At 44.0% G+C, this 21002-nt stretch overlaps 1 protein-coding gene across 2 annotated transcripts; it reads left to right on the top strand.

Annotated features, from left to right (window-relative positions):
- Positions 1-12948: 12948 nt before the first annotated feature.
- On the top strand, positions 12949-17492 carry Pja1 (praja ring finger ubiquitin ligase 1). Of its 2 annotated transcripts, none has more exons than XM_012517653.2 (2): positions 12949-13067; positions 15186-17492. In XM_012517653.2, the coding sequence occupies exon 2, from the start codon at positions 15253-15255 to the stop codon at positions 17044-17046; it is 1794 nt and encodes a 597-aa protein (XP_012373107.2). In that variant the 5' UTR covers positions 12949-13067; positions 15186-15252; the 3' UTR covers positions 17047-17492. The 2 variants fall into 2 exon arrangements, with proteins under 2 accessions (XP_012373107.2, XP_023560489.1); XM_023704721.1 differs by having other exon boundaries at positions 14867-17492.
- Positions 17493-21002: the final 3510 nt, after the last annotated feature.

Genomic DNA, 21002 nt, shown 5'->3' with positions numbered 1-21002 from the left:
GATGACCCGGGACCAGATGTCACACAGAAAAGTGCCTCACTCTGTGCCTCCTACCATGTTCACTTTAGAAGTGCCTTAGTGAGGAGCAGGGAACAATTCTGTTACTGTATTAACTGTAGTTCATTCACTTGAGAAACTAACTGGTTTTTACTTTTTTCTAGAATGATGTATGCGTAGAAGAGTAAGTTGTAATGCTCCCCAAGTGCCTTGTTTTCTCTGATATAAATATATTTATAAAGACAAAAAAAAACAATCAAACAAGGAAAGATGTGTAGAATATCCACCTACCGGGAGACTATAGGTGTTTGACTGATGTTAGAATGCTCCCCCTTGGCTTCCTTTTCACTCCCCTCCCAGCAAGTTCTCATTGCCTCCAAAGTTCCTTTGCATGAGGCTTGGACCTGATCTTGGCAAGAGCTTACTGGCTCTGGAAAGAAGAGAAGGGAGCTGTGCCCCACAGAGAAAGTCCTGATCCCCAAAACGCAATGGGAGGCACACAATGGGGAGCCATGCCAGGGCAAAGATGAGTGAGAGAGACTGGGGCTGGAGGGGGATGAAGAGGAGGCAGGTGGCTTTGAGCCTCCAGAAAGTCAGGACAGCTTGGCGACTGGCCTGGCAGTGTGGGGGCCCATCCCACTGGGCCAGGCAGTGCTAGAAGGCCAAGGGAGCAGAAGGAGGCCTCTGGGCTGCAACCTGCCCGGCCCTCCCCACGGCAGGCCTCTCCTGTGCTTGGCTCTGGACACTCAACATATTCACATTCCTCCTCTGCCCCCATTTGTTCATTAAGCCAAACCTAGAACTTGCTGCCCTTCCTCTGTGCTTCTCGAACCAAACCACTGAGCCCATTCCAACCAGATTGCTTTTTGATTTATTATTTCCTGCCACCTACATGGCCCCCAAACATGTGAAACTTAGACTTTACTGGTTTTTATTTAAATAGATTTTCCTCCTGTCTCCCAGAAGTCTTTATTACTAGCTTCCACAAACGGGCTTTAGCTTATCACAAGTTCAAGCTCAACCTAGGAAAGCTATTGAGACCATGTCTCAAAATGTTAAAAGAAAATGAAAAAGCCTGGAGATGTGGCCTAATGTGAAGACTGTAGGTAGGTTCAACCCTCATAAGAAAAAAGAAGCCTTAACTTCGGGTGCCGGGTTCTGGGATGCAGTTAGCTGAAATACATTCTCTGGTTCAGCTGAACTGTCTTGTTGTCACCAGGAACACCCTTCAGAGAAGCTCCAAGTGATGCTCAGTGGAGTCTGGGACCAAGAGCAGCCTTAGGCGTCTAAGATGGATGAGGACTGAGTCTGTGGGTGTGATCCAAGTTGTACTTGCAGCTGGCATCAAGGTCTGGCCTGTGACCGGGTTCAGGTGTCAGTCTGTGGCCAGAGTTTAACGTTTTGTTAGTTGCAAGCAACAGAGTTCAACTCTGGCTAACTTGGGCAGAAAGCCTACATGCTCCAGTTATCAGGAGGTATGAACGTGACTCAGCTTCAATCTGTTCAATCACTGTGTGTCTTCTTTGGAGTTTCAAATTCCTACTAGAGGAATTTGCTCAGGGTCGCTTTAGAGAAACCAAGGAAGTTAGCCCGGGGGCAGGGCCTTACCTTGCCAGTGGGAATGGGAAGGTTCCAGTTTTTTTAAGAAAGCAGTCTGGCATGATTTATTAGAATTAAAAGGAAGGTGGATGTTGTGGTAGAGGCCTGGGAGCCTAGCAACTCGTGAAACTAAGGCAAGATGGGTACTGAGGTATCTGATGAGGGTCCTCGTGCTGTAGCATAACATGGCGGAAAGCACTGCGTGCTGAGACACGGCTTGCATGCTAGCTGGAGCCTGACTTTCTCTCCTTCTGTCATTGTGGGGCTCCACCTTCATGACCTCTGTCTTAAGTCACTTTCCTCACTGAGACACAATACCTGACACCTGCAACTTAAAGGAGGAAAGGTTTATTTAGTGCACTGTTTTGTAGATGCTTCAGTCGGTGGTTAGCTGGCCCCAAGGTAGGGCAGATGGCAGAGGGGGCAGCAGAGGACAAACAGTTCATGGCATGGCAAGCAGGAAGCAGAGAGAGTGCAGGGAAGAGGAGCTGGGGAGGAAGACACACTGTTCTAGGCCATGACCCCAACAACCCACTTCCTCCTGCCAGACCACACCACCTAACAGAAAGTCAACAATGTGGGCCTCGGCGGTCTCATCATCTTCCAAAAGCCCCATCTATGAATGCATGATGCTTTGATGGGGGCTTTAGGTCTAAACCATAGCAACCTCATCTAATCCCAAACCCCTACCTCCACATTCCATTGGTGTATGAATTTGAACTTCAAGTTTCCAATTTATGAACTTTTGGGGGCTCATTCAAACCATAGCATAGGCAGTGCTAACTTGCCTACTACTAAGGTGCTACCATTTTTTTCCCTCCCTTCTCCTCCCAGTAATGTTGGAGATTGTCTCTGGCTCTTCACTCTCAGTCACACGGTGTGTCATCAGACTATCTCATATTGATTAGTCAGAAAGGTGAAATGGTATCTCATTTGCTTTTTATCAGTGAATCTAAGCATCTTCTCATGTGCTTAAGGGCAGTTTATATTTCTTTTCCCATTAAATATATGTTGATATCCTGTTCTTATTTTAAAATTAATGTATTGGACTTGTACTGATCTGTAAGAGCTTTTCGTGTAATTGGGAAAGGAGCCCTTCATCTGAGCAATTAGCAGTCAATATTTCCCCCAGGTTTTCACTTGTTGGTTGCTTTATTACAATTGTTTATTTTTTTGTATTTCAGCAGATTTTATTTTTACGTAGTCAAATCTTTCCTCTTTTTTGCTCCTGTATATTTTGTCAAACTTACAAAGGTCTTCTTCACTCCAGGATTATGAAGAACATTCTGTTACGGTTTATTTTATAAACTGATACAATTTTATATTTACATTTAAAGAAAACACCAACTAGAAGATATTTACAACTATAAAAATATAACTGACATCTGGTTTTCAGGATATGTAAACATTTTCTAGAAATCAATAGTGACAAGATAAACAATGCCAATCAAAAAAATGAACAAATACAATTCAGAGAAGAAGAAATGTAAATGGTCAACAAACATGAAGAGGCACTAATGTCTCTAATAATTTAGGGAAAAGCAAAGTCAAAGAGCAGAATTCCATCTTTATGACACTGACAATAATTTTAAAATTTTATAATAAAGAGTGGTAGAGAGAATGCAATTGAAATGCAGGTGGGAATACAAATGATTACAACCACTTTGAAAAGCAAGTTGGCAGGGGCTGGGAAGATGACTCAGTAGAATAAGTGCTTCGCTGGTAAGTGCAAGAGCCTGAGTTCAATCCCCGGTTCAAAAAAAAAAAAAAAAGAAAAAAAGAAAAGAAAAGAAACGAAAAGAAAGAAAAGAAAGCAGATCGGCAGTACCTATTCAAGTTGAAAGCTGAAGTTCCTACATGCCCCCATGCTTGGAACCTCCTGGAATTTATGCCTTGTGCAGTTCCCTTCCCTTGTGTATAAGTTAGACTTAGTGACTCATTTTCATTAAGTATAATATGTCAAAAGTAACTTCTGTCTTTAATGAAATGTTAAAACAAGTTCTTGCTGGGCATGGTGGTATATGCTTGTAATCCTAACTACTCAGAAGGCTGGGGCTGGAAGGTTCCAACTTCAAGGCCAGCCTAAATAATTTTGTGAGACTTTTCTCAAAATGAAATTAATTGGGGAATAGTTTAGTAGTAGAGCCCTTGCCTAGCATGTATGAGGTCTTGGGTTCAATCCTTAGCACCATACAAAAAATAACAAGAATGAAACAAGAACAAGTTTTTGAGAATGAAGTCATAAGGATATTTTAAATATAACTGTTTTTATCTTATTTATTTATTTTTTAAATGGCAGAAGTATTTTTTGGGAGAGGCGCTCAGGATGCCTTCAGGGCAGGTCTGGTTTGGCTTGAGGATGAGGCGATCGAATCACAGCATCATAAACCTGACTGCTTTGTTTCAGCAGGCACTTAAACACCTGAGCTAATGGGCAGGCCCCCAATGTAACTGTTTTTAATATTCTTTACTAATGTAATGATTTGTTCGAAAATAATAGTAAGAATATTGGATAAGTAAAATGAATGAAAGAAATGTTACAGAGACCGGGGGAGGAATTGGAAATACTGTTATAAGGTAGCTGCGCTGCAAATGAAATGTCACAGTGTTATTTGAAAGTCAGCTTGAATTAATTATAAATGTATATTGCAAGCTGTAGAGCAAGGACTAGAGAAACTTAAACTAAGAAGTATAATTGATATGCTTTGTGAGGAAAGAAAAGGAAAGTATATAAAATGCTCAGTTAACAGAGAAGACAGAAAAAGAATGGAAGCCAAAAAAAAAAAAAAAAAGACCAGAGCAAGAACAGTGCTTATGGAGCAGTACAACTATAGAAGATAATAATCTAAATACGGTATGTCAATAACTACTTTAAATGTGAAAGGTCTGAATGCATGAACTATTACACAAGAGCTATTAATCAGTATAGACAAAGAAGCTTTGGTATATGTTGTCTTTATTAAATATACTTTAATATGGAGAAACAAATAGATTAAAAGTAAATATATTGGGAGCTGCTGAAGCTCAAATTGACCCCATGTGGAGGGCAGGATGAGGCCTCATTGCCTAAAGCAGTCAAGCTACCTCAGTCCTGAGAAAAACCTACTACCTGGACACTGTGGGCCATTAGTGGCTAGACACCCTTGTCTTGCAATTTTGTAAAGGTATAAATAAAGGCCCTTACTATTCTAGGGTCGGGGGATTTGCCTACTAGGCTTGGTCCACCACCTGACCTTAACTATTATTTCTTGTCTTTATTTTCTCAATCTTCGCCCAGTTTTCTCCTGGGGACTACCAAGAGACCAACAGATTCTTACATAAATGGATAAAGGAAGATGTACCATACTAACACCAATCAAAAGAAAAACAAAGTAAATATGTTAATTTCAGGCACAGCAGATTTCAGGAGAAAGAAAACTACCAGTCAAAAACTGGGTCATTACATAATGATAAAAGGGGTCAATTTTTCAAAAAGACATAATAACCTTTAATGAGTATATGCCTAACAATAATATCAGTGCATGAGGAAAATACTGATAGGACTATAAGGAGGAAGAAATGAATCCACTATTACAGTTGCAGATGTCAACACCCCTCTATCAATAATTGACAGATCCAGCAGGCAGAAAATCAGTAAGAACATAGTTGAACTGAATAGCACCATCAATCAACTGGATCTAATTGACATTTATAGACTACTTCATCCAACAACAGCCAAATACACATTCTTTCCAAGCTCATGTGGAACATTTACCAGGATAGACCACATCCCAGGCTCTAAAACATGCCTCAACAAATTTACAAGAACAGATATCGGAGCTGGGGAGATGGCTCAGTAGAATAAGCACTTCCCTGGCAAGAGCAAGGGCCTGAGTTTAATTCCTGGTTCTGCAAAAACAAAAAACAAACAAACAGGAAAAAAAAAGAACAGACATTATACAAAGTATGTTCTCAGACCATAGTAAAATTTAATTAGCGGGGTCGGGGAGATAGCTCAGTGGCTTAAGTGTCTGCCTGGCAAGCTGCAATGTCCTGAGTTCAATCCCTGGCACCAAAAAAAAAAAATAATTAGCAACCAATAACAGAATGATAGCTAGAAAATCCCTAAATATCTAGAGATTTAAGTAATATTTCTCAATAATAGATAAGTTGAAGAAGTTTCAAAACAAGAAAAAAGATTCAAATAAAGATATAACTTACTAATTTCTGTGAGTTGTGGCAAAAGCAATGTTTTGAGGGACATGTGTAGCACTGAGTGCATACATTAGAAAATAAGAAAGATCTAATATTAATCATTCATTCTTTCACCCTAGAAACCAGAAAAAAAGATGACCAAATTAACTCACAAAAACCCAGAAAAAAAATTAGAGCAGAAATCAATGAAATGTACCACAAAACAATAGAGCAAAATCAACAAAACAAATCTGATTTTCTTGAAAAGATGAACAAGACTGATAAGCCTCTAGACAAGAGGTTAAACAAAGTCACAACCAGCACCTATGAAAGAGGAGCTATGTCTCAGGTACTTTACACTCGTTGCTTGAACAAAATACCTGACACCCAAAATGAAGGAAGGAAAGCTTTATTTACCTCACAGTTACTGGAGGTTTCAGTCCATACTCAGCTGGCTCCCAGGCAGAGTGGCACATGGCAGACAGCAGCAGTTCCTAGCAGCAGAGAACAATGAAGAGCAAAGAGAAGGACAGCAGCTGTAGATTGTAGCAAGCTTCTCTCTCCTCCTTACCTTGTAAACAAGCTACCCTGGGTTGGGGGGTGGGTGTAGAACTCACACAATGTCTATGCCCTCCTCTTGCACAGGATGAGGATGTTTATAAACTAAGAATCCTGGCTCCCTGCTGAGTCACTTAATTAAACTTCTAAACTTCTCAAGTTGACATAATGCATCAACCACTACAATCTACCCCTTGTCAACTTGGCAAACAGACATTTCCTTAAACCAGTTTTCAGGTACATAGAGATGCTTATTAACATTTTACTTGAACATTGCATTGCACTAGAATCTGACATTTTGCCCCTGGGCACCCCCTCGCCATAGACTCATGAACATCCCTTTGTGCAAAAGGCATTTTAGTCCATCTCTATGAGTTGACAAAGTCCTAACAGTTTTAGCCTTGCTGAAAAGTCCAAGTCCCAAGCCTACAAGATCTAAGGCAAACTCTTAGCTGTGAGCCCCTGTACAAATAAAAAGTTAAACACTTCCAACATTTAAAGGCACAAGATAAACATTATCATCCCAAAAGGTATACACAGCAGGATACAAACAATTGGAACCAAAACAAGTCCAAAATCCAGAAGGGCAAACATTACCTCCTGTAGTTCCATGGGGAATACCCAATGCAACCTGTAATGAGTTGTGAGCACCAAAACCCTTACAGGCCACCCCTATGGCACTTCTGCTGGTAGCTCCCATGGCTTTTCTCTGGGGCTGACTTTGCTCTCTCCTTGCAGCTCTCCTTAGACAATCTACATTTCTGGGTTTTTCAAACTTCTGAGGTTTCCATTCAGTAGGCTTCTCACTCACAGCTTTACACACTGCCCTCTCAGGGGCACACTGTGTGACCTCCCAGGCCTTCTGAAATCTAGGTGGAAATTTTCTTAACATCAGAACTCCTGCACTCTGCCTGCACCTAAAACCAATGCCACATGGATGATGCCAAGGGCTGCTGCCAGTTGGAACAGTAGCCAGGTTTCCTTCTCTCTTGGCTGTAAGGTTCGAGTGTCTGGATTGCTGAGCACTCTGACCATGATTGAGAGGAATAAATTCTCTATGTCAGTGCCATTCTGGAACCTGGTGTGGCTGCCACCTCCATTCTGGAACATAGGGCTCTGCAGCTTTCTCCTCAAAGCAAAGGCCCTCACCCTTGCAAATTTGAGGCTGCAAAGGGCAAGAACCTGCCACCTCCTGTGATGCCCATAGGACATCTTTTCTACTCTCTTGCTCCTTCTCAGCAATGGAGATCCTCTCAGTTCTATCTTTACGTACAGGCTGGGGAGATAACTCAGTGGCATAAGCACCTGCCTGGCAAGCTCAAGGTCCTGAGTTCAATCTCTAATACAAAAAAAAATCTTGTACCTTTGCATTCCATAGCTCTATTGGAGCTTCCTTTCTGACCAAACTCACAACATTTTAAATCAGTGCTGGACTCTTTGCTCTTAACTCTCAACATATATTTGACTAAAAGCCCCCAACAACAACCACGCCACTGCCTCAATATTTAACTGCTTGAGATTTCTTTTGCAAGATTACCTAGTCCACTGTGCTTAATTTCAATCTCAGACAAAGTCTCTGAACAGGAGCAAAATGCAGACAAACTTTCTGCCAAGCCATAACACAAACCATCTGGAGTCCAACAACCAATGCAGTCCTTCTTCCAGCAGTAACCTCCCTAGCCTGGTCTTTACAGGCAGGCCTTTTATCTCTCTTCTGGTCATCTGAGCTCTGACCAGAATCTGCCAAACAGAACGGCCGAAGCTGTTCCAGGGCTTCACTTGTAGATGAAATCTCCAAACCTTTCCTATCTCTTCCCAGAAGTCAGTCCCAAAAGTTTGTAATCCACATGGTCAGGTTTAGCCACAGCAACAGCCCCACTCCTGGTACTAAATTTTGTCTCAGTTACTTTTTACTCATTGCTGGGACAAAATACCTAACCCCAAAATGAAGGAAAGCTTTATTTACCTCACAGTTACTGGAGGTTTCAGTCCATACTCAGCTGGCTCCCAGGCAGAGTGGCACATGGCAGACAGCAGCAGTTCCTGGCAGCAGAGAACAATGAAGAGCAAAAAGAAGGGCAGCAGCTGTAGATTGTAGCAAGCTTCTCTCTCCTTACCTTGTAAACAAGCTACCCTGGGTTGGGGGGTGGGTGTAGAACTCACACAATGTCCATGCCCTCCTCTTACACAAGATGAGGATGTTTACAAACTAAGAATCCTGGCTCCCTGCTGAGTCACTTAATTAAACTTCTAAACTTCTCAAGTTGACACAATGTATCGAGCACTATAAGCTACAACTACTTATGTTATGGACTTATAATAATAAAAACATATTATGAACAACTCAATGACTGCATATTTGATAGATAAAAGGGAAAAATTCTGTGCCTTGCTGTTAATGAGTAGGATATGATAGAAATGATGGGATATTTCTTCGGAGAGTAAAAAACCATGTCTTGACCTGCCATCTCCCATCAAATGCTATGTTGTGAGGAGACCCAGAAAGTCTATAAGTAGACCTACATGACAATCAAAGTCTGGTAACAGCCACATAAATTAACTTAGAATCAGATCTTATAGGATGTGATGACAGATGCCAGTAATCCCAGCACTCTTGGAGGCTAAGGCAGAAAGTCTGCCAGTTCGAGCCCAGCCCACTTGACTTAGAATCTTATTGATATGCTGTCTCAAAAAACTCTTTTACATGAAGGCTGGGACTGTAGCTCAGTGCAAAAACCCTGCATTCAGTCTCCAGCATGGAAAAAATTAATAAAGAGATCTTCCGAGGGCTGCCAACAGTTATGTGAAGGAGTTTGGATGGGGACAAGTGAACATGGACCAGCTACAAATATGGCTGGTAGTAAACTAAACATAGTTCAAATGATACTTCGGCATGAGAGACTGAATGTAACGTTGAGCTGCCTAAGCCATGCCTGGATGCCTGACCTACAGAGGCTGTAGCACAGTAAATACTTGTTATTTTATTTTTTAAACACTTGTTATTTTAATTTGTACATGTTTGGTACAATTTGTTAAGCAGCAGTAGATAACTATTACATATTCTGACCAGGAATTTCTACTTCAATATATCTACACTAAGCAAAGCAGTTTTTCCAATCCTTTTACACATCAGAACATATGTCAGAAATCATGCTACTGTGGTACCTCAATTCATGAATTTAATTCTGTCTTTAATTCTGGTGACAAAATCAAATTGGTTGAGAACCAAACCAAATCCAATGGTTAGGTCCAATGTGGACCCTATGAAGAGATTTGATTCAGTTCTCATCTAATTCAGTTTGTGACCAAAACTGTGGAAAGAATTAAGTTCGTGAATCGAGGTGCCCACCAGGTGCCACTGCATCTGGATTATCTCACTGGGATAAATAGATGTCTGTTATGGGCTAGAGACAATTGTCCCCCCGGGTAACAGCTGGGGAGGGCAGGCCAATCTTCCTGAAAGTCTGTGGGAATCAGTCAACCAAAACACCCATAAGCCAATTGAGAAGCTCTGCCCTAGAGAAACTTCCATATGGGCGCAAGGAGCCATGAAGTAAGACGTCCACTGAATCCTCATAATTGAACAAGACAACTCAAATCCATCAGTAAGGAAAGAAGTAAACTACATAATTTTTTGCAATAGAATTCCACACAATAAGTATATCATAGTAATATTACATTTAAAAAACTGATAAAATAGCATTTAGCAGTTGAAATGCATGATCTCCATCTACAAGTATCAAAGCTGCCAAATTCCAAACATAATAGAGTGAAAATTTAAGATGTGAAATGATGTATTTATCATACAGCCTATATAATTTAAAACATGCAGATTAATTATGTGAATGGATTGTAGAAACAGAAAAACAACATGATAGACTCGGGAGATAGCTTGGTGGTCTGAGCACCTGCCTGGCAAGTGCAAGGACCTGGGTTTGATCTCTGGCACCACATGCCATACTGGCCCTGGAACCCCAAGCACGCTGTGTGCGCCCCCAAACTGGGTGTGGTGGCACATGCCTCCCAGTACTAGGGAGGCTGAAAACAGGCGGATTACTATGAGTCCCAGCTGTGTAGCAAGACTCTGTACCACATAAATAAATAAATAAATAAATAAATAAATAAATAAATAAAATTTAAAACAGACAAACAGGGGTCAGTGCGATAGCTCAGTGGAATAAGTGCCTGTTTAGGCAAGAGCAGGGACCAGGGCTCGTTCCCCGGCACCACACGCCACGCCAGCCCTGCCTCTGGGTGCACTGAGCCTGCCACCAAGTCCAGGTACGTTTGTGCTTGTGTATAATCCCAGTACTGGGGAGGCTGAAAACAAGATTACTATGAACCAGAGCTGTGTAGTGAGACCCTTTGCCACACGCATTTAAAAAATAAATAGGGGCTGGGGAGATGGCTCAGTGGAATATGCGCTTCCCTGGCAAGCGCAAGGGCCTGAGTTCAATCCCCAGTTCCGCCTAAAAATAAAAAATAAATAAAACAGAAAAACAACACTGATAAAAAGGAAACACATCAACTTCCAAATGGGGCTTATTTGCAGGAAAACAGTTAAAGTGAATAGGATAATCTGAGCATGATGGTGCATGACTGTAATCCCAGCACCTTCAGAAACTGGGGCAGAAAGATTGAAAGTTTGAGCCTGGGCAATTAACAACTTAGCCAAATCCTGTCTCAAAGTAAAATAATAAAAGAATGATGGTGACAGGCTGGATGTGTAGCTGTGTGAAGGTCCTGGGTTCAATCTCCAGTACTAGGGAGGGAAAAAAAGTGATTCAGGGCACCAGCTGTCAATTTTTGTTCCAAAAATAGAAGGATCTGAAGATCTGAAGGAAATCACGTTTGCTCAATTTATATGGCAGACACATTTGAATGTGGGTTTTATACCCTATTCATTTCTGTATGCTTGAGACGTTTTAATTTTGGGGGCGGTTTGTTTTGAGTTTTGAGACAGGATCTTACTGTGTAGTTCAGACTGACCTTGAATTTACTATGTAGTCCTGGTTGTCCTCTGACTCATGGATCCTCCTGCCTCAGCCTGCCAAGCACTGGGCTTACAGGCACGCACCACCATGCTGTTAGAAATATTTAAACTATTTTTATAAAAGAAAATACATTCTTTCTTGGTACAAAAATGAATACACATTTGGTCGGGCTTGTTCATCATATTGTTTGATCTTCCTGTGTCACTATTTTGCTGTCTGATCCACGTATGCCATAAAGGAAAGGTTAAATCTTCTGCCCCAGTTGCAGGCTTCTTGATCTCTTTTTACATTTCTAACAGTATTTACTTTGTGTACTTTTAAACCTCGTTGTTTGGCACATAAATTTCCCTGATTATCATATCTTTTCTGGAGAATGAAACAACTTGTTCCCTCTGATGCTTTTTACTGTGATCTCTGTATTAGTATTGCTACAAGACTCTCCTCTCCTTTCTTTCCTTTTCTTTTTGTTGTTTTCTTTACCTCCATCTTTCCTTTCTTTTCTTTTCTGCTAGCGTTTAACTGGCATATATTTCCATTTCTATTTCTGCTTTATGTGAAACTTGTATAAACTTTTAAAATGGAATGCCCAAGATAAGAGTTTGCTTTTTTAAATTTTTTTATTTTTTGCAATACCAGGGATCAAACTTGGGACCTTGCACTTACCAGGCAGATGCATATACTGCTGAGCCATCTCCCCAGCTCAAGTTTGCTTTTTTTTTTTAAATTTATTTCAAGTTTGCTTTTTAATAGGAAACCACTAACATGTCCCAACATATTTGGATTTATTCTTGTGCTTGTGTTTTCTTTTTATATCCTTTCTTCTTTTACCCCCCCCACCTCATATTTTGCCCTTCATTAGAATTTATCTTAGTTCCACATATTATTCCTTTAATGGTTTGAAATTTATAGTCTACTTCTGTTCTGATGCTACCCTTAAACGTTTAACTATTACAGTCTTTCCTATAAGAACATAACTCTGCTGCTGTTGTGAACACAGAAATGCTTCACACAGACTGCATCTAAAAAGGACTGTAGAGAGCACATCAACCCATAAAGGCATACCTATATGATTTTTAAAATTGTGATGCAATTACTAGAATGCAAATCCATGTTAATGATTGATCGTTTCTTTTGAACAAGCTTGATTTTACAAGGAACAGCAACAAATTCCACACCAGTTTCAATTAGTTTGAACCACCAGGTTAAAAAAAATTAAGCTTGTTGTAACTCTAGATGCACATTTTTAATACTCTCAGACAAACCATAACATAGCATATAACACAGTATGTGAAATCGTAGCATAACTACTCTCATATTGGAATTAATCCGAAAGGATTTAAAGATTTCATTTTATTAATAAAATAAACCAGAATCAAAAGGAATGTGGCTATTTAACATTTGTTAACGCTGGCTGTTTAGTACATTTTTTGCGGTCCTTTCCTGTATCCTTGACGATTTCATCATTTAAAATGAAATTGCTCTCAGACTCAGTGCTATCCTCCCTCCTCCTCCCCCTCCTCCTCCCCTTCCCCCTCCCCCTCCCTCCTGCCCCCCGCCCCCCGCCACATCAAGGGGGCGGGGCCTGTGACGCCACAGTCACTTCCGCCGCAGCAGTCAACGACAGCCCCTCTGTTGCGTGCAGGGGGAGGAGCCCGAGACCGGGAGCAGTGGCTCTGGCGGTCGGTCGTGGCGGTCGGAGGTCCCAGAGCTCTGCTCCTCAGAAGAGCGTGTGGCTGTCTCAACTGGGTGAGTGAAGGAGCGATCGTGTCCATGGCTCGCCCCTGCGCTGGCGGCGGGGCGAGTGGCCGGGCGCGGGCGCGCGGGTCTACGGGGTGATCTGGAGACTCTTCGGGGTCGCCCCTCGGGAAGGGGTGGAGTGGAGGGGAGCCCGACTGCAGAGTGAGGCCAGTGTCCTCCGTTGGCCGACGGGAGCCCAGCCTCCTGCGCCAGCCCTTCGGCACGGCGCCCCTAAGGGAATAGATTTAATGGCTATCTGAGAGGGGAGTGGTTGGTGGTCCGGGGCCTTCGGCCACTTCTACCCGCCTCTCTTTCCTCCTTCCTGGGCCACTTTGAGGAGCATCCCACCCCGCCCCCTACTTTGCGGCTGTTTTGGCTAATGGTTAAGACTTGTAGGCAAAAATAATTTTCACAGGAAAAGTGTCAGGAAAAATAATTTATCCTCATGGAGAAACTATGTTCACACATGTCCTTTCTTTTGCCCCCTTCCCTGCCACAACGATGTGAGTGTGCCCTTAGAGCTGATAACATTTTCCTGACTCTTCTTACACCCCTCCCCCCATTCTACCCGACATGCGCGCGCACACTGAAACCTTCCGAGGCAGCCCCCTCCTTACCCCACCGTCCTCGAGGTTCCAGTGGGTCCCCTCCCCCACGCATGCGCAAATACGCACGCCCGCACCCTCTCACACACCCTCCATTGCCTTTCCCGGACACACAACACACACGCACTCACACATGACCTCAGACCCTCCCCCACCCCTCAGGCCCTACCACAGGCAACCTCTAGATCCTACCCACCCCCCTTTTCTGTGCTGGGTCCTCTAGTGTGCACCGGCACACAGGCGCACGTACACACTCTCCAAAAGCACCCTCCTGCTCCCTGCCTGCCACATGCATGCATAAGAACATCTTTTACTTGCTGGCCACTGAGACTCCCCAACACCCCCACAGGTTAGATAACCTTTTCAGATAAGCTCCAGCTCTGCCTGCCATGTGTATAGATAACCTTTTTTTTTTTTGCCAGTCCCCATGGTGTACACACGCAGGCAGTTAGAAATCCTTGTCTGGGGACACTGCCCCCTTCCTGCCTGCTGTATTCACACATGCAAACAATGTGATTGCTGGCCCCTGTGCCATCTGCCCCATGCAGATATCCCTCTTCAGTATTGCTGCCACCCTGCCCTGCTTGCATTTGTAAATACTGACATTTCTTCACTTTTTGTGTTCCATTTTTACTAACACACACATACACACACAACTCTCACACACTCCTCTCCATTACCACCATAGCTTTCCCTGCCTCTGATGTACACGTAACATAGGATTCCCTCCATAATTTCAGCTACCTTTCCTACAGCTCCAACCGCTCCAGCTCCCATACTTATACACACCCCTTTCCTGAAGCCACCCCACTCATGCCTGCCATCTTTGTACCTAGATTCAGAGCAGCTCGCATTCTAGCACTCATGCCCTTCCCCCTCCACACGTAGCCATTCCTCCATTGCAGGACTGTTGGCTCCCTGTCCACCTGTCCCTTTCCTGATGGACACAGAGACACGTACACACAGTGATCTACATTTTCTGCTCTTCTAATTTGCATTTCTCTTAAATCTGCGAGGCTTAGATAACACAAACATCCCATAAAAACATGGCAGACTGTTTTCTTCCTAACACTGGCACAATTCCACAGTACTTCACCCACATTCAAAGTATCTAGTCACCTTCCACCTTCTGTCAGTCACGTTCTCCCCCATGTCTGGCCTTCCTGCAAACCCAGTCTTGTAATCATTTTGCCAACATTACAGATGTGTTCCAGGTCTACACCTGACAGTCACTGGAATGCTACTCCAGGCCTTAGAAGAAAGTGAAACTAATTTAAAAGGCCCCTTATCCCTCTGTTACCTGCCTGCTGAGGTGAAACTAGATCTCCCTGCTCCTTTATTCTGAACTGATTTGACCTTCCCAGCTCAAAAATTTGTGCAGGGAGCAGGAACCCCTGGCTGTATTGGAGCCCTCCTAAGTCAGAGCCATGGGTCAGGAATCTAGCAAGCCTGTATGGCCCAGATCAGGAGGGTATCAATCTAATACAGGCAGGAGGTATGGAAGAAGGCATGCTTATGTCAGTTTCAGGCCATCCACGAGCCAGCAGGAAAGGATTGCCAGCCAGAGAAAGACGACATCTGAAGTCCCAATGCACAGATCAGCCCCCACTCAGTCCACCAAGAGGAGCCGGTCGCCATTTTCCACCACTCGTCGTACTTGGGACGACAGTGAGAGCTCAGGTACCAGCCTGAATGTTGAAAATGAGGACTATTCAAGGTATCTGCCAAGAGAATTCAGGGCTTCGGGGAGCAGAAGAGGACTGTCTTATGGACATGTTGATGTTTTTGGGGCAGATGATAGCGAGGAGGAGGGGGCTGGGCCTGTTGAGCGACTGCCAGTGAGAGGAAAGCCTGGCAAGTTTAAGGAGGATAAGCTGTATGATCTGGAAAAAGGGGCAAGGTCTCTGGTGGGGGTGCCTCCCCAGTTTGCTAGTTTCAACCACAATGTGAGAGAGGAGTTTGACAAGTTCGACCTGTCCCCTGCAGCGAGACGCTCTGCTACCAGAGCTGAGTTCCTGAGGCAAAATAGCGTGGCCTCTCAGACATCTCCTGTTGAAGGAAAGATGGCCGCCAATGGAGACAGCTTGGAGAGGGAAAGACGGGAGCAGAATTTCCGAGCACGGGCCAGCAAGGCTCCCGTGAGTGTGTGTGGTGGTGGGGAAAACACTGTGAAGAGTGCTGAGGAACCAGTGGTAAGGCCTAAAGTCCGAAACCTGGCTAGCCCAAACTTCGTGAAACCAAAAATATTTTTTGATACCGATGATGATGACGATATGCCGCACAGTACTTCCAGGTGGAGGGACACTGCTAGCGCTGATGAGGGCCGCTCCGGTGGCTCAGCCAGAAGAAGCAGAGGTGAGAGCTCCGGTGGCTACACTGAGCCGAGGTACCCTGAAGACAAAAGGGATGCCAGGAACGACCAAGTGAAGCCAGAGAAGGTGCCCAGGTGGCGTCGCCCTGTGGTTGACCCCGACTTCTGGACCTACAATGATGAGAACTACAGATACTTTGATGAAGACTCTGATAGTGATAAAGAGTGGATCGCTACTCTGCGCCGGAAGTACAGAAGTCGAGAACAGCCCCTGTCATCCAGTGGTGAAAGCTGGGAGACTCTGATGGAAAAAGAAAAGTACGAACATCCACAAGCTAGAATGAGCATGAGTGCTGCTAGTATCAGCTCTGGCCCTGGCGCCGGAGCTAGTGAGGTTGCTGGAGCCAGTGCTGGTGCCAGTGCCATTGCAGGTGCTGGTAGTAAAGGTGCTAGCTATCTGGAGGAAGTTCAAGGGCCATCGATTCAGGAAGAGGAACGGGCATCCCTGGAAGAAGGAGAAATTCCTTGGCTGCAGTACAATGAAAATGAGAGCAGCAGTGAAGGAGATAATGATTCTGGTCATGAGCTGATGCAGCCAGGGGTGTTCATGCTGGATGGAAACAACAACCTCGAAGATGACTCCAGTGTCAGCGAAGACCTTGAAGTGGATTGGAGCCTCTTTGATGGCTTTGCCGATGGGCTCGGTGTGGCTGAAGCCATCTCTTACGTGGATCCTCAGTTTCTCACTTACATGGCCCTCGAAGAGCGCCTGGCCCAGGCCATGGAAACTGCTCTTGCACACTTGGAGTCCCTCGCAGTAGATGTCGAGGTGGCCAATCCGCCAGCAAGCAAGGAGAGCATTGATGCGCTTCCTGAGATCCTGGTCACGGAAGATCACGGTGCGGTGGGCCAAGAAATGTGCTGTCCGATCTGCTGCAGCGAGTATGTGAAGGGCGAGGTAGCGACCGAGTTACCATGCCATCACTATTTCCACAAGCCATGCGTGTCTATATGGCTGCAGAAATCAGGCACCTGCCCTGTGTGCCGCTGCATGTACCCCCCTTCACTCTAATGACCAAGGCTCTTTACTCCTGGTCGCATTGTTGCCCCATCTGAAACCCACGCTACTGCAGGAGCCCTCTCGGAATTAATGAAAATGAAACCAGTTGGTCAATTAAACCTGTTGATTCCTTGTGATTATTTCTAATGTGAAATGGTTGTGTCTGATTGCATTAAAAATCACTTGTCTTTTAGAGGTTAGAAAGGCAAAACTAAACTTTGTAAATGCTACTTGAGATTTAAAGAACATTTAAATGTTCTTTGAACATTTTCTAACCTGGAAGTTGAAATAAGTCACATTTGTTTTCTTAAGTACAATATGTTGCTATTAATTGTAATGTCAAGCTTCACATGTTAAACATGTCCAGAAAGAAAAATCATTTTTGTTGCATGTTCTGGGTTAATGTTCCTGTAATTGCAGTGCTATAAAAGCTTATTAAAGTCCTTTGGTTTTACATGGTATAACAGGATTGTTTGGTTTTGTCTGAAGTAGTGGTACCAAAAGTGACTGTATAATCAATCCTTTGTACTTATTCTTTTTGGTTTTTTGTATTTTAGGGAAGGGTTGGTCTACAGGGTGTTCACGGTCTCACTACTAGGTCCGACTCATAGTGATCCACCTGTTTACAGCCTCCCAAGAGCTGGGATTACAGGAGTGCGCCACCACACCCAGTCTCTATTGCTGTCTCAGCATGCCCCGGGTGTGGGGCTGGAACAGCAGGCCTTCGGACTGAACCCCCAGTTTAATCTGCTGAGCTTTTTAGCCACAGCCTTCCTTGTACTTATAAAAAAATGAGGGAGGTGTTTTTTGCTGCGTAGTGTTCCCAACAGTAGGAGAATTTTAGTTTTCACTCAGCATGCTGAAACCCAAAACAATGTGTGTGTATATGGAATGATTTTTTCACATAGAAATAAAATACATAATTTGTAATATAGGGAAAGGTAGAATAGAAAAAAGAAGGAAGGAAGAAACAATGAGATCGTCGTAACAGTGGTAGGAACAAACTCGAACTGAGTGCAGGGATGAATGAATTAAAAATCACCTTTGAGAAAATAAGAGACTCTCAGAGGGAATGGGTAAAAATAAAGCTGCATGCCACTTACATACCTTAACACTGTGACACAGATAGGGGTAGAGAGTGTACACCAGACAAGAACTTGAGGAAAAGAGGTGCCCATCTACAGTATGAATAGGTTTGAATATGTGGCTACATTTGCTTTAGAGTGTGCTTCTTGCTAATAAGAATTTTCAGGCATAGGTGAAATATCTCGGGGATGGGGAGATAACTCAGTAGAATAAGTGCTTGCCTTACAAGCACAAGGGCCTGAGTTCAATCCCCGGTTCCGCCAAAAAAAAAAAAAAAAAAAGAAAATACCTCACTCCACTGTATTTACCTTCACCCTCACATGGATGGAAGCCCTGCCCAGAAAATGGTATATTAACTTCTTGTATGTCTGTAGATTTATGTAGGAGTGTGTGTATATGTGTGTATCACTATATGTGTCTCCATAACCAAGAGAGTACTTAACATTTTAGGTAGAATATGTGTTACCATTTTGCAATTTTTTTTTCACTCTGTACTTCGGAGACTTAGCCATTTTAGAATGTGTAGTTTTAACTGCCATATAAAAATATTCAAAATATTATATGAATTAGCAGAGTTTCTCTGTTCCCCTATGGGTGGACATTCAGGTCCTCACCAGCATTTTGTGGCAGGGAACACACTAGAAAGCCCTTTTTGCACATGAATACAAGGTCTAGGTCCCAAAGCTTGAGACTGGACGCTGCTAAACTGCTTTCCCAAGTGGGTGCACTAATATATGCTCCTGCCAACTTTTGTGAGGCCTGTTCCCTCATGTCTGAGAAGCCCAGATATTGTAATCATCCAGTATCACTGGGAATCAGTGATGTGTAAATTAATACACTAGTGAAACATACTGTGCTCATAAGAAAGCAGAGGTTTTTCTTTTTTTTTTTTTTTTTGTATTTTACAGAAGGGTCTACAGGGGTGTTCAGGGGTCTCACTACTAGATCAGACTTGCAGTGATCCGCCTGTTTATAGGCTCCCAAGAGCTGGGATTACAGGCGGGCCACCACACTGAGTCTCAATTGCCTTCTGAGCACACCCTGGGGGCAGGGCCGGCACAGCAGGCCGGGGATCGAAACCCCAGCTCTTGGGTTCCTGCACCTGCTTGCAGGCACTTTAATCTGAGCTTTTTGGCTGGCCCTGCAGTGGTTTTTCTTAACATATCTAGTTTGGGCTAAATGAGAAGATATAAGTAGTAGGTGTGCATGTAAATTCTACCAGCAGCTTTTTTTACAGCAAAATTCAGGCAGTAACTGTCAACAGGTAAAGTGACCCAAGTCCTTCACCCGTCTTGGATACTTCGGTAGTATGAGATTAATGCAATTCAGCATTGTGTCAAAAATTAGTGTCAAGTACTGATGTGAAAAGATCTCCAAGATACAATTTTTTTAAAGCATAATATATCCCTGGCAAGCACAAGGGCCTGAGTTCAATCCCCGGTTCTGCCAAAAAAATAAAAAAATAAAAGCATAGTATAGAAAAATATATGCAGTCAATGTAAAAACAAAACCAAACTACATGAAATGCATGAAAATATCTGGAAGGCTACTACTTCCTGATGGTAGAGGATACCTCTGGGGAGGAGTTCAGGACTGAGGCAAAGGAGTGGAGAAGAGCTTTTGATTTTTCACTGGAAGTAGTGCATTTTCTTGATCTGTTGTTTCCTAGTCAGGCTGAAGGCAAAATTTAAAAATTGTCAGCCAAGTACAGTAGTGCATGCTACTTGGGAGGCCAAAACAGGATTGCAGGTTTGATCCACCCTGGGCAACTTAGCCAGAGCCAGTCTCAAAATAAAGAGGCCTGAGGGTATAGCTCAGTTTCAGAGCACTTGCCTGGTGCACACACAGCTCTGGATTCAACCTCTGGTACCACAGAAAACTTACTTAAAAAAAAACCAGAAAGAAAATAGCATTCTCCCATTACACATAACAGAAACATGGATAGAAGCCACAGTCCTGTTCGTGCAACTGGTTAGGCTGATGCTATGACTTCATTCCTCACCAGCCACTCCATGGTCCCCCTTGCCCTTTAGCCAGCACCTCAGCCGGTGATGGAGACTCCGAATCTGAGTCCTTGCATGGCCCTTTTTGGTGGGTGATGGTGACTTGCAATGACCTTTTTGTGTGCCCTGAGTGGCACCACACAGGAGGCTTTTGAGGAGCAGAGTTGGGTCCTGATCATGTTCCTCCCTGCCCCCATGGTGCAGCAGTGACCCTGCTTCCCAGAGAAGGCACCTACCCAGTGTCCACAGGCCCCCGCCGCTGTTGGAAAAGCCTGCCACTGCAGAGCGCCGGGCAGGGCAGCTGTGCCAGGAAGGCTCACAAGGCCAAGCTGCGGGCCCTGGGGGCCCTGAACAGCTCAGATGGTCCTGGGGCCCCAGATAAGGCTACCAGAAGTCTGCAGAGAGAGTCTGAGAAACAGGTGTTCTGAAGCATTTGTGCTCCTGTGCTCTGTGGTGATGGTGGTGGCGGCAGCAGCAGCAGCAGTGGCGATGCAAGGCCACACTGGTGTTGGGACCATAGCTCCAGTGGCAGGCTGCGGCTGTGCCTTTGGCTGTCCAGTTCCCTTACCCTGTCAGTTTCTGATTTTCCAGCCTCCCTGACAGCTCCCCAGCCCCTTCCTAGCTTTCTAATACATCCTGATTAAGTTAGCTAGAGCTACTTTTTTTTTCTTGGCGGAACTGGGGCTTGAACTCAGGCCCTTGCACTTGCCAGGGAAGCGCTTATTCTACTGAGCCATCTCCCTGGCCCCTACAGCTACTTTCTATCCTTCGTAACAATCCCAAATGTCACACATGCTAGCACTTTTGCTCCTGCTTTCTTGGTCCTCTGCAATATCCCACATGGCCAAGCATCAGGCAATTTCTGTTTTCAAAGCAGCG

Source organism: Octodon degus, unplaced genomic scaffold, assembly GCF_000260255.1.
Source record: "Octodon degus isolate 3935 unplaced genomic scaffold, OctDeg1.0 scaffold00201, whole genome shotgun sequence".
Classification (NCBI taxonomy): Eukaryota; Metazoa; Chordata; class Mammalia; order Rodentia; family Octodontidae; genus Octodon; species Octodon degus.
This window is presented reverse-complemented; position numbering and strand designations above follow the sequence as displayed.